General features: G+C 36.7%; 1 protein-coding gene across 32 annotated transcripts in view; it reads left to right on the top strand.

The window, feature by feature from the left end:
• Nucleotides 1-13,619, top strand: part of RIMS2 (regulating synaptic membrane exocytosis 2) — a 515,547-nt gene that overhangs the window by 88,522 nt on the left and 413,406 nt on the right. For all 32 annotated transcript variants that reach the window (XM_076329271.1, XM_076329285.1, XM_076329287.1 and 29 more), the window contains one exon: nucleotides 13,268-13,478. In XM_076329271.1, the coding sequence (XP_076185386.1) occupies nucleotides 13,268-13,478 (211 nt within the window). The remainder of the gene's footprint in view (nucleotides 1-13,267; nucleotides 13,479-13,619) is intronic.

Below are 13,619 nucleotides of genomic sequence, written 5' to 3'. Positions count from 1 at the left end.
CTCTGAGCTCTTAATGGTTAATTAATAAGCTTTAATTAAGAAGTTAAAGGATTTAAATATAGGACTGAATGCTGATCTTCTTTCTGGCACTGATTTTTTGGGGTTGTTTTGCACAACTCCAATTATTTGGAAAACTCAAACATTATGTCTCAGAAACAGTATTAGATTAACTATTATTTATACAGTTTTTGAGGCATAAATCTTTTCAATCATTGTCAAATACTGTTTATCTAAAATGGAGAAATACTGCTGCAGCCTAAATTGACATTATATTTTACTTCTGAGAAGTAAAGTTTGAGTTCAGTGCACTTTTTGAGTAAAGGGAAGGTATGGAGGCATGGGTTTAGATATAATTAGTATGGGGAAAAATTGTTACGCACCTTGTTCATGCACTTATGAAAAGTCTCTCCTGCAGGTGAGAGCAACTCTCTCCCTTTGTGAGCTCCTTCCTCATAAAAAATCATAATTATTTTTTATATTTGAATTTCCATTTCAAGACCCATTTCTTCTTTTTGTTTCTAGAAGAGTTAAATTAGCATGATGAAAATAATTTGTGTTTTGGCCCTACTTCCTGTTACTTTTAAAATATGAACAGTATGGAAAATTACAGTCTTCTGAGAATTGGGAAACTTTCAAGAGGATCTCCCCCTATAGTGCTGCTAGCAATATGGCTCCACTGGTGGTACTTTTACAGTAAGAATACTGATACAGTCAAAACCAAGATGCACCACAACTAATTACTACCACCAGTTCTGGTGGTGGTAATTCAGCATCAAGCATGTTGATGTAGTTTGCTTAGATGAAGTTGAGACAACCATGTGGTGAGCACAACTGAGACTTGCTTACACTAGCGTTCCTAGCATTGCTCAAATTTACTTCCTGTTTGTTAAAAAAGGAAAATCATCAAGATAGGAACAATCCTGTCACAGAGGTAAAAAGATAGGGGCTACTTAATAATTGAAAATGCTCATGAATGTTGTAAACAATGTGGAATGAACTCGCTCTAATCATGATACTATAATGTCAGGAGGTGTTACATTTCGGAGCCAAGACAGTCTGACCTATTATTTAGCATGTATTTATTTTGGCTGTGTGTGTAATTGTCTAATGAAAAAGTAATTTTGCCTTTCATAGTAAGGATAAAAAAGTCTAACACAGTAACTTAGTTATTTTGGGCATTTCTAAAACTACAGGTGTGAAGTTAATGGCTTCCTTTTGTAAGTCAACTGATGATGCAAATAAAGTAACCCGAGTGACTGAGAGAAATATTATCTCTGCTGAAGATGCCCTTTATAAATGTAATAATGTTGCAATGTGCTTAATTGCCAGCAACTGAATTAGCCTCTTTTTAAGGTACATTTGGTAAATATTGCATGCCTTTAAAATGAAATTTAGTATAAAGTAAATAAAAGTATGATTTATGAAAACAAGTCAAATACAAGATAAACTGTGAAGCTTTTTTGTGGGTGAATTACTTGGATAGAATAGTAATTTGTATACTTTTTAATAATGAGGCTGTTTAAAAAATAAAGGTGTAGTAATTAAAAAGTATGTAGGTGTGGCCCAGCTTTTTTAAAACTGATATTTATTTGGATTCCTAACACAAACAGATCAGAAAAAAATATAGAAATAGCCAACATGCAACTATATTTCTAATGTTTTTAGACTAATATAACATTTCTGTTACAAAATATTTCAAGCACGTGAGTGAATCAGGAAGAAACATGTAACAGTAGCTATAAAAATCAGCACAGTTTTTAAATATAAAAAGTAGAATGATAGGATACAAATAGACTATAAAAAGAAATTTTTATAAGAGCCTCAGCCAAGTGTATTCCTCGGTGGTTTAGATTTCAGGTGAGAATTTTTGCATAGGGGATGAAAGTCTGTGTGCGTCTGTGTCAACTGTGCATGGAAAATATCCAAACAGGAGTCTTAATTTTTGCATAAAGCTCAAAACTTAATAAAAGTGCTATAATAACTGCAAAATAATCCTAATACTAGTTTATAAAGTAGTTTTCTGTTACAAAATAAGTCATAAGTTGTTATTTCCCTTCTGTTTAGGAAGGAGCTCTGACTCTTATTTCTAGCATTTTGCCTGGGAGTCTGTTGTGGCTGATTGACTTAGAGGTCTAAGAAATTTTGGTCTCTGGTTGGGGTTTTCCAATACCGAGACTACTGCAAGGGGTGATAGTCGAGAGTGTCATGATTCTAAATGTATATGATGCTACATCACACCAAAACTTTGATGTGCCTATTTTACAGCAATATACATGCTACAGATTTTTCCTGTCCTTTGTGCCTTCTCTCGTAGCAATTAAGGGCAGATGCTGGTCATCAGCAATATGAAACTGAATGTTGAAAGAAAGACTCATTGCTCCTATGCACAGTCTCTGAACACTCCACTACCACTTGTCCAAACTTCTTAGCAGCAGCAATATGTGATGATATTATGGTATCAGTACAGCTGAAGATTCAAATAGTATCACCTATCGTAAGGTGTCTCTCTCTGGTTGTATCCTTTCTAATATTCAGTAAAGGTTGAGCTCATGACGCATCTTTATCCTTAGGCACGACAGTTCCAAACTTTCCCTTTTGTCACTATGGCGCTTTTTCCAAACTTGAAACCCAATTGTCTTTGAGGCAATTGTTCTTTCCCATCAGAATTGGCAGAAGTTGTTCAAGTGAAGTTGAGAGTATCTGGATATGTAAGGCACACAGACTGGCTGCTTACATCTTGTTTTGTAACGCGTTAGTAAAAAAAAAGTTGTCGATAATTATCTGTAGTTTTTAATCTGTAATCTTGTAATTTCTTTTACTTACTATAACTGGGATGAAATATAAATGAAATGACAGTACAACTGCCTGTCTTTAAAGATCCTATCCTTGTGCTCTGCCACATACACTTCCTGGCAGCTTACTTTTACTGGAAGTTCAACTACTCGCTCCTGATCTTCATTGTCAGCTGAGGATTAGTACTTACAGTTTCAGCACTTTACCAGAGCAGCTCCTTTGGGATAGTGTGGATTGCAAACACAGGGACAAGGCCCATGGAACTGGAGATAAAATATTTTTAATTGAGGGAATGCAGCTGTGGAATGAACTTGGAGTTTACTTGGAGAGTCAGGCACTGGAAGATTCCCTTTTTCAATTACAACTGGCATGGTTAATCTTACTTTGAATGAGACCTAAAATTACCTGGCAAGTGTTGGCCTTGTCACAAGGGTAAAGAGCAGAAGGAAAACTACCACTATTGTGTATAACTATGGATTTAATTTACCCGCTTGATGCTTAAACATTAAAAAAGGAGTCCTACTGATATTTCCAGTGTAGGTGGAGAAGGTAAAGAAGTAGGTGGCAAAATTTATTAGAAGAATAAAGAAGACTTTTTATGGAGAAAGATTGAAAAATTTAGCTAAGGATGTTTATTTTAGAAACAAATGAGAAGAACATGATGGGAATCTATAGACTCATAACGGTTTAAAGAAGCTCTCTTTCAGCTTTTTTTTCCTAATACAAGAGCAGCTAATGAGAATGAGGAAAAATACTCCAGTATAATCACCAAAATATTTGTATGACAGTTGTGGAAACTTCTGTTGTAAGTTAGGATTTTAAATAAGATTCAGAAAAGAATAATTAAAACCTTCTCAGTTACATTGAAATAAAATGCAAAGACATATGAAGATATTCAAAGCTGTAAAGTAATTTCCATCTGGAGTTATGAAGGAACCTCCCTTACTTATAGGCAACTAGTCTCATAACTGTCAGTTATGGAGAAATTAGGTAGCTTTGTCTGAATGATTTGGCCATTGTTAAACTATTGGAGGAATGTGGTATTCTCTTTATTTTTAAATGACCCTCTTATTTATTATAGCTAAAAAAAAATGTTGAAAAAGTTCTAGATGAATTGGTTGGGTTACTGTATTCTGTCTGTTTAAACCTTAATTGGGACTTTATAGCTTTTTGTATATTGCAGATCATAAAAATACAATAAACAATTCAGTTAAAGCTTAATTTTAACAAACAAGAAGAAACAATTAGTCACAAAGATACCACTTCTCAGTTTAATCTTGCAATTAGCTTGAACTGCTACAGAAAAGGTAGAAGCAAGTATCTGTCTGTTGTTCTGAGGAAACCTGGAAGTAACAAGTACAGCCAGGAGTTACCTACTTCTTTTTTCCTTTATATACATATTGTCTAGCTTTATCTTGATATCATTCAAACCACACAGAAATATGGTAACATTAATTGGGTCAGTCTTTAACTGGCCATATGTTCATCTTCTCCATGTTCGCTTTTTCTTGTAGCCTTGCACAGGACTATTGTACTTAGCTATTGTTCACTGCTACCTTGCCAGCAACGAGCAGCCTCACTGCTGCTAATAAACAAAGTTAATAGACAAAGGCTGCATTTTATTCAATACTGAGCATTATAAACAGAAAAAAATAGACAGGTAAGGTAATCCTGCCAGTTCCAGATAGACTTTCTGTCTAGCTGACGTGTAATCCGTTGATTCATTCACAGTGTCATATCCTACTTAGTTATTAAAACTGAGTTGATTTTTTTCCACATCCTTTCTTGTCTTTTTTACTGAGTTTCTGAATGTATTAAAATAAACTAGATTCAGTGACGTGACTTCATCTGTAGTTACAAATTTATTTAGGGTCATACCGGATTAATTAATTAATTCATTATGACATCAGAAGAGTGCAATTAGAGGAATATTTGCTATTTTTTGAGGGAGGTCAAATAAGCTGAGAAAAAATTGTGGTAAAGTGTGAACTGGAAGCCTTTGCAGAAAGCCCTAGTAAATGGGAAAAAGAAAGAATGGGGCCAGGGCTGCTTGAAGACCTCATCTTGGCCATGTCTTTTACTTCTAAGAGTGGCTTATACAAAGTTCCTACCAGCAGAGAATTTTTGGTTCCATTCCTCAGCGTGAGGCAAATGCTGTTAGGGCATAATAGGACGTCTTTACCCTGCTCCCTTGCATGACAAAGAGAGACGGAAACAGAGATCTTTCTTAGTTTTGGATGCTGATTAGCTTTGCTGTAGTTTGCTTTTCCCACTTGCGTTACATGTGAGCAGCAGCACTGGTATAAACCAAGGGCAAGATCATTTAGCAACCACACTCCTTTCTTTCCATTTTCTTAGCTCTTTTTCTTCTGTTCAGGATTTCAGGCACAAGAGTGTAATTCACTTAGATTTAGGGTATATGTACTCACTTAGAATAAAAGTATATGTTTTTTACGATAGTTCTTTCAGTGAAATTATCAGAAAACATAATGTCCCCTATGTGTGAACTGCAGTAACTTATTTTAACTGCATCTGTGTCTTTTTAACCTAGGATTCAGATTTTGGCCACCTTGTATTTTTCATGTGAATTCAGCAAGAGTATTGAATTGATAACGAAATACTTCTGTGAATTGAGAGAGTATTTTTCTTAGTGTGAACGAGGTTATTTCTTTTGTAAGTAAGTAAGTCTCTCACCATGTTTAGGGCCTTTGTGAAGTCCTTCTTCTGTGACTACTCTATTTCGTAGACTCTTTAAACATATTCTTGTACTTAAAGTTTCATCCGTGTTGATCTGTTCCTATTTCAGGTTAACGAATATCATAGAATAATTTAAGTACATATTCCTTAATAAGTTAGAGAATGGGAAACATGAAAATCATGTTTTTTCCAGTTAGCTCCATCTGTAAAACAACTCAAACCGTATATAGGTGAAAAAGCTAAAAATTTCAGAGATTCATTTCTACTGAAAATTTCAGGAGGATTTATTCTATGTTTAGGAAAAAAACTTACAGTGAAATATCTTATTCACTATTTGACACTGTTAAACATGGCTGTTATTGTCATATATGGCTTATATTTAACCTCCTTGTTTTAAACAAAATACTTAAAAAGCTAGCAAAAATCTCTGTATGTGTTAACTTTTGTTTTAAAGTTGGGAAAAAATGCATTTCCCACCTGGAAAAAATAGTATGAGGTTCGTTTTCCCCTACATTCTTCACTTGAACAGATTAAAAAATTTCACAAAATTTATACAAAGTACAACAACTGCCATATGAGAGTCTATGCACAGTTTTGAGATAAGCTTGGGAGTTACTGTTCCTGCATAGATTGTGGAAGACTGGGATTCAGGGCAGGTAGAAACTAAAATCTAGGTCTCTTGCATTTCAAGTAAATACCCAAACAAATTGGATTTTATGCTATCTTCTGTTTTCTGGACGTTATATCTGATATATATAAAAAAAAAGTTAGTGAAAGTTTAGCTAAAACTGGTACTTTCAGCAGGAAATCAACTAAGTGCCTCGAATGAAAAGCCATTTAATCAGAGAATTCTGACTAGCTCTTTTCAATATCTTAGATTTCTCCCAGTTATTGTAAATTCCGGGGCATAGAGTAAAAAGTAGCATTTTACTCTACAGTTGTGGTTTTTAACCCTTTTCAATTTACATTCTCTAAATATTTTTGGTAGAATTTTTTTAACTAAAGTTTAAGCTTAGACATTTCACTTCGGTAGATGGCTCTGAAGTGAAACCTACTGACAGTAGAAAGTAATTAATTATTGTTTATTTAAGGAAACCAGACAGTTAAAATAGTACGTCAATTCTAATGAGACAGTAGAGATTACATTTTGTCAGCAAGGAAGTTAAAGTGCAGTGGATTAAGTGAATGTTTCTAGAGATCTCTGCTGACATCTAGTTTCTGTCAATATTTCATTTTCACTGATATGAAAGCTGAAAACTCTGAATTGTGAATGGCATCAGGACTGTAGTTGTGTTATCTGCCTGGGTACAATAATTTTAAACAGAATTGGATGTGAGGTTCTTGTTTGAAGTTAGGCTTGATTCTTTAATTGCTGAATAATTTTTCTTTGTCTGCTAGACTTAAAATAGAATCATGGTCTTCTGAAGAGGAGTTTTAGATGGTGCCCTTTCTCATTTCAGTCAAATACTGGCAAAACTGTCATTTGGTGATTAAGAAAAGTTCTATTTTGCATTGCTGAATATAGTGGGTTTTAAAAAAAATGGCTTTTTTATAGCCTCCACACGTCAGTATGAAAGCATAAACTCAAGGTTTTTCTGCCCATTGCATTACATGGAGCTGAAAATACATGTGAGGTCATTGGTCAAACTTTGAGGAAGTTAACTATTTTCACAGTAGTTTATAAAAACCATGAAGAATTTTTTTTTTTTCTATTGGTAAAATTTGAGTCGCTTCTTTTTTTTCAGCACTGCTGAGCCAAATAGTTGTTGAATACTTTTCCCTATGTTTCTGCTTGTGTTTAGACTTCATATTTCTTGTCTTATTCCACAAAGCCATTGTCAGGTACATAATCACAGAAATGCTGTTTGAAGAGGATCTCTGAACCAGCCTCCCACTCAAAGCATGGTTACTGCCAACACTAGATCAGGACAGCTTGAGCTCTGTCTAGGCAAGTTTTGAAAACCTCCAGGGATTGGGGTCCCACAGCCTCTCGGGACAACCTGTTCTAGTGCTGCACTGCCCTCCTAGTGAAAAAACTTCTCCTAATGTCCAACCTGAACCTCCCAATGTGCCATTATAGTGCCTTTTTTGGATTTGCGACTACCAGGAAGAATTTGGCTCTGTAATTTTTTCAGGTAATTTTTAGATTAGATAGCTAGTTTCAGGCAGGTGTTAGATCACTCCTTAGTCCATTCCTCTTCACTGGATTGAACAAACCCAGCTCCAGTATTCCCACCTTGCAGATTACATGCTCTACGACCCTGACCATTTTTTTTTGTTTGTCTTGCTTTTTTTGACTTGTCCAGTTTGTCAACATCCCTGATGAACTGTCGGACCCCAGTCTGGACACAATATTCCAGGTGCAGCCTTGCCAGTGCCAACTAAAGGGGAAAAATAATTTCCCTTTATCTGCTGCTTATACTCTCGCTAATGTAGCCCCATATGTAATTTGTCCAATTTGCAATGAGAACACACACACCACTGGCTCACAGCCTGGTTTCCACCCTGTTTTCCAGGGTTTCTTATCAGCAGAGCTGACTGATGTTCAGCCAGTTGTTTCCTAACCTCTACCAACACATGGGGTTATATGTGTAAGAGTAGTGTCCATTCGGAAGAGAAGTGGGTGTACTTGGTGACAGGTTAGCTAGCACTATTGTAAAAGTAGAAAGCATTAAGTGTTTAATGCAGTACAGGGAAGAACGTTGTATGTTACCAGGTAGTCATTGCCACTAGGCAGAAAAATCGTTGAATGAATGGACTTGGCAGAACTGAAAGCGAACAAACCCCTTTTGAAGCCTGGATTCCAGCCACATCCGTGCTCTGTGCCTGGGAATAGGAAATGAGGCACAGGCTACAATCAGTAATAAAACTTTGAGAGAAGTGTAGCCAGGAAATGAGAAGTGGCTGCTACACTTACATCTGGCCTCAACATCCTGAATACTTGCTTAACAGTCGCCCTTCTAATGGAAGATTTTAAGCAGCTTTGGAAATTTCAGAAACATTTAAGTGAACTTTTGGAAGGCAGGAATGGCTTTGGAACTTCTTGTCAGTACTAAGGATTTTTTTTTGGTAAAATGCTGAAAGTTTTGTGGGCATTTCTGGAGGACGGGAGAAAATAAAAACTTCTGCACAATAATAAGAGACATCAGACTACTGAGCTTGCTTTTCTTATTTGCCTTTGACAGCAGCTCATGGATCATGAGAGACCCACGGATTGCTGCTTTTTGATTGGTACTGAATTTCCCATTTCCAGAAAGGTGTGGGGAACGAAGAATAAGCAGAATTAAATTAACTCCATTCCAGAACAAAGCAAGTATACCAATAGAAACTATTTCTTGACCTTGACAGAGCAATCCAAGCTCTTACAAACAGTTGCTTTTGACACTGAGAAGTCCTCTATGCACCTGTCTTGGATATGATATTTTACAGTACAAAAATTCTTGACTAGTCATGTAAGTCTCATGAACTTCACCACTGTAACTTCCAGCAGATATGAATGTGATTCAGGGAACTCATTCTCACAAGAGATGAAAATGAGCAGAACTTAAATATCAATTTTCCAGCCTAACTTTTCATTATCATTAGGTCTTTGCATAAACTCGTACCAACTTCTCCTTTTCCTCTAAAATTTATAGCAGTTATTAAAGTGGATACTTGTATTTTTTGAAACAATGTGGAAAAGGAGAGAGATTTTGCATCAGTACAGATAGATGGCATGTGCTATTGAAGCCATTGTCAAAATACACTTATACAAGGGTTATAGATATGCATGACTGGGTTTTCTACTTAAATATTCTGTTACTGTATGCTTTGATGTAATTATCTGGGCTTACAACCAAAAAAACCCTATCATGCCTAAGAATAAGATTTGTATTATGGATAAGCATTTTGGCCTAAAATGCAGCTCATCTGCAGAGCCTGTTTTTTCAGTCTCACAGCATGGATCTTGGCCACTTGCATTAACAGAATAACTCACTGGAGTATTGTCGTGGTTTAACCTCAGTCGGCAACTGAGCACCATGCAGCCGCTCGCTCACTCCCCCCCGGTGGGATGGGGGAGAGAATCGGAAGGGTAAAAGTGAGAAAACTCGTGGGTTGAGATAAAGACAGTTTAATAGGTAAAGCAAAAGCCGCGCATGCAAGCAAAGCAAAACAAGGAATTCATTCACTCCTTCCCATGGGCAGGCAGGTGTTCAGCCATCTCCAGGAAAGCAGGGCTCCATCATGTGTAACAGTTACTTGGGAAGACAAACGCCATCATTCCAAACGTCCCCCCCTTCCTTCTTCTTCCTCCAGCTTTATATGCTGAGCATGACATCACATGGTATGGAATGTCCCTTTGGGCAGTTGGGGTCAGCTGTCCTGGCTGTGCCCCCTCCCAGCTTCTTGTGCACCTCCAGCCTTCTCAGTCGGTAGAGCATGGGAAGCTGAAAAGTCCTTGACTAGTGTAAGCACTGCTTAGCAACAACTAAAACATCGGTGTGTTATCAACATTGTTCTCACCCTAAATCCAAAACACAGCACTGTACCAGCTACTAGGAAGGAAATTAACTCTATCCCTGCCGAAACCAGGACAAGTATAGGGACTGGAAATTGTAGTCTTGGGATACCTGAGATACCAGCTCCAGGCTCTGAAGTTTGCCTTGGTACAGGTTACTTTCAGTTCCCTGGTAACTGAACTCCTGAGCCCTCTCAGGCAGCAATGTTCTGAGTAGAGACATGAGTGCAGACAACTTGAACAAAATGGAGTTTTATTTGCATTGCGTTTTCTGAAAAGTATGTTACACAATTTTTATGGAATGTGTTTCAAATACTGTGCTATTCTAAACACCTAATTATCACTGCATGTTATTATTTTAGTTTTTGGCTTAAACCCTTGCAGGCTAGATGATAAAAAAATAATTATTAATCTATAAAATAGATCAGAAAGTTTTTTTAATGGACTTCCTAAAATGAATACTTTGTATTTTGTTTCAAGTATGCATATTCATCTCACATGGCTCTGCTCAGTAAGTAGAACCCATATTGTGTGTAACTGATTATTTAATAGATTTTTGTCTTCTGTGTTTAATTTTTTCTGACAACTATCAATACATGTAATATTTTTCTTGGAACAGAAAAAGATGTAACAACAAACTATTTTGGCAGATGATAAGTTGTTTGCTGCTAGAACAAGGATTTTAGAAAACTACCCTGTATAACCTTGAAAAGTTTATACTTTGACGCAAAAGTTGTGACCTTTACATAGATTCTTGTGCCCAAGAGGAAACAAAAGTGAAATTATTTCAGTACATGAGGCTTAAGAATTGGCAAAAGGCTTGTGCTTTTTATGCATCAGTGAGACCGGTAAGCAAATAATCATACAAAGGCTGTAGATTATAAGGAAGCCGCAAAACTGAGTGTAACCTAAAATAAACTTGAAGTTCAGCATAGATAATATGCTTTAAATGAAGAACGCAATGTTTGGCAAAATTAAAAGGCAAGCAAGGTCTCAGAGATGACATGTGTTATTGATGGAAACGGGCCAGACTACCAACTACCAATTATATACTGTTGTCAGTGTAAAATGTTGAAACGTGCCAGGTTTCCAGATTTCCCAATTTTGTTCTCCACTTAGTTCAGCTCTTTCTTATTAGTAACTCGTGCCCTGCCCCATTCAACAAGGAACAGTCAACAGTGAACTCTTTTTGAACCAGTGCGAAGGCAGACAGAGGAAGCCACTTACCCCTGACTCCACAAATGCCTGTTAGGGCAATGACGATCCTCACGTCCTTCCCGTGGAGGCCAGACGTGACCCCTCTCACTGCCCTGCTGCAGGCCAGAAGGCTTATTACGCATGTCGGGGAGAAGGGCTGAAAGTGAGAGAAAAACAGGCAACTGCTATGTCCTGAGGACAGCATGTGGACTCAGAATTGAACTCAAGTGACAAGAGCAGGTAGATTAGGAAAATGACACATAAGCAACATGAAGTAACCCTGCTTTGCCTCTTTCTGGAAAAGGGTCAGTGGCAGCAGAGAGCTCGAGGCAGCATTTCGGAACACAGGAGAAGAGGCATGCCTCCAGCCTCCTGTCTTGCCTGAGGGAGAGAGGGAGCTGCCTGTTTGTTCCTACAACTCCCCTATGATATAATGCAAAGTACATTCTTAGGGGAGTTTTCCTGAAAAAACAAAGCAAATCCCAACAATTCTTGCCATATGTGTGAATTTCCATGGTAAATAATTGTTTGAGATAATTTTTAACTGACTCAGTGTAACATTTGTTTTGGTAAGAGCCTCTGACACTTCTGATGAAATAAATTTGCAGCATGAATTTATGTCTGAACTATATGAAGGATATATTTTTGCATTAAGGAAGTTGGTCTCCTGGATTTAGTTTTTTTCCAGGAGGTTATTCTTTGTTCTATCTTAGGCTTCATGTGTGTTTTTTTAATAACCTAATCTCAAGAATCTCTGGAAGGATAATTCTAAAGAAAAGTAAATCTCTTGCACTTTTAATTTTTTGGCTTAGTATGCCATTTTAATGTTTCATAGAAAATGCTTCATTTGGGGGGTTTTGCTTGTGTCTGTTCAGGGAGCTAAAAAACCTGCTTAAATTAGATTAATAATTTTTAGATTGCTAATATTTACAGTCTCTATTAGCAAAATTAAGTGAGTTAAATTCCATGCTAAGAATTTAATGATCACTTTTCAAACCGCTTAAAATCACAAGGATAAAACCAAAAGAGACGTCAAAGTTCTTTTTGTTTTCTCTTTGTATTTGAATCTCTTACAATATGCTATGTCACATTTTCCAGCTTTTTTCAGCAACTACAGGAGCTAAAAAATTATAACTTTTTACAATGAAAATTAAACTTCCCATGACACAGTTTACCTTCGGAAATAGGGGCTTTGAGAAAAGACTGCCATTATAGAATGTGAAACGAGTCTGTAACTTCGGTCGTAGTGAGACAGTTTTAACTATCATATATGCAGATTTGATTATTGTGGGCTCAGAGATATGAATGAAGTAGCATGCCTGAAAGAATTGTTGCAGTTCTGTATGCACATCGCAGCTGACTATGAATGTGCTCCTAGTCCACTGGAAATGGAAGGTAAAATATGTGTGTGTATCTTAAACTACTGTCCCTGGATTTTACACCTAAGGTAGTCTTCTGCCTTACATTTGGCATGAGATGGCAGTACCTATATAATGATATGAATGGCTTAAATGATTTATAATAACTTGTTAAGCGGAGGTAACTTATTATAGGCTTGCACCCAGTGCTTGAAAAGTCATTGAAAAAGCATTTTAGAATCATTATTCTGTGCAGTATTGTTGGATAAATGAAGATAAGCTATAATAAGAGAAGATATTTGCATCTGTCTGGTGGAATTAGGTAAAAGTACACTTGGAAGAATAAATTAGATTTTTTTTGTTTTATGCTATTAACCAGTTTATTGTCTAATACCATGGGCTCTTGGATCACTCAGCCCATGTTTCCTACTGTTGTATTTGCAGCTAACAGCTGGTCGCATCCTAAAGCAAAGTTACTTCTCTTTGTAACAGTTGGACTGTGTACTGCATGTTATCAGTGTTGGGCCTCCTCCTAGAGTTTAGTTATAATGAAAAAGAAGTAATTCTTGAATGTTACACTTCTGGAGCGTCATAGATTAAATGTATTTGCTTTACTACAGTATTTCCCTCTGATTTGTGTTTTGAAATTGACTGCAGTTTAGTGATTGCAAAGTATTGGTGGGCTTAAATAAAACAACTGTTAATGATCTCTTCTCTTCTGCAGAAAATTACATCAGCAGTTTGAAATGTATAAGGAGCAAGTGAAGAAGATGGGTGAAGAATCACAGCAGCAGCAGGAGCAGAAGGGTGATGCCCCAACCTGTGGCATCTGCCACAAAACAAAATTTGCTGATGGCTGTGGCCATAACTGTTCATATTGCCAAACTAAATTCTGTGCGCGCTGTGGAGGAAGAGTGTCTTTACGGTCAAATAAGGTATGGAGTTATGAAAGTCTAGTAACAACTTCTCCTAAACTCAGTATCTCTTATTCATTGCTTATGCATCCAAATCACATAGCTACTGAAATGGATTTCCCTTAAGGAAGTAATCATATCTACTGTAGGGGCTTTTAAGAC

The sequence above is a fragment of the Aptenodytes patagonicus genome, chromosome 2 (genome assembly GCF_965638725.1).
Source record: "Aptenodytes patagonicus chromosome 2, bAptPat1.pri.cur, whole genome shotgun sequence".
In the NCBI taxonomy this organism is placed as follows: Eukaryota; Metazoa; Chordata; class Aves; order Sphenisciformes; family Spheniscidae; genus Aptenodytes; species Aptenodytes patagonicus.
This window is presented reverse-complemented; position numbering and strand designations above follow the sequence as displayed.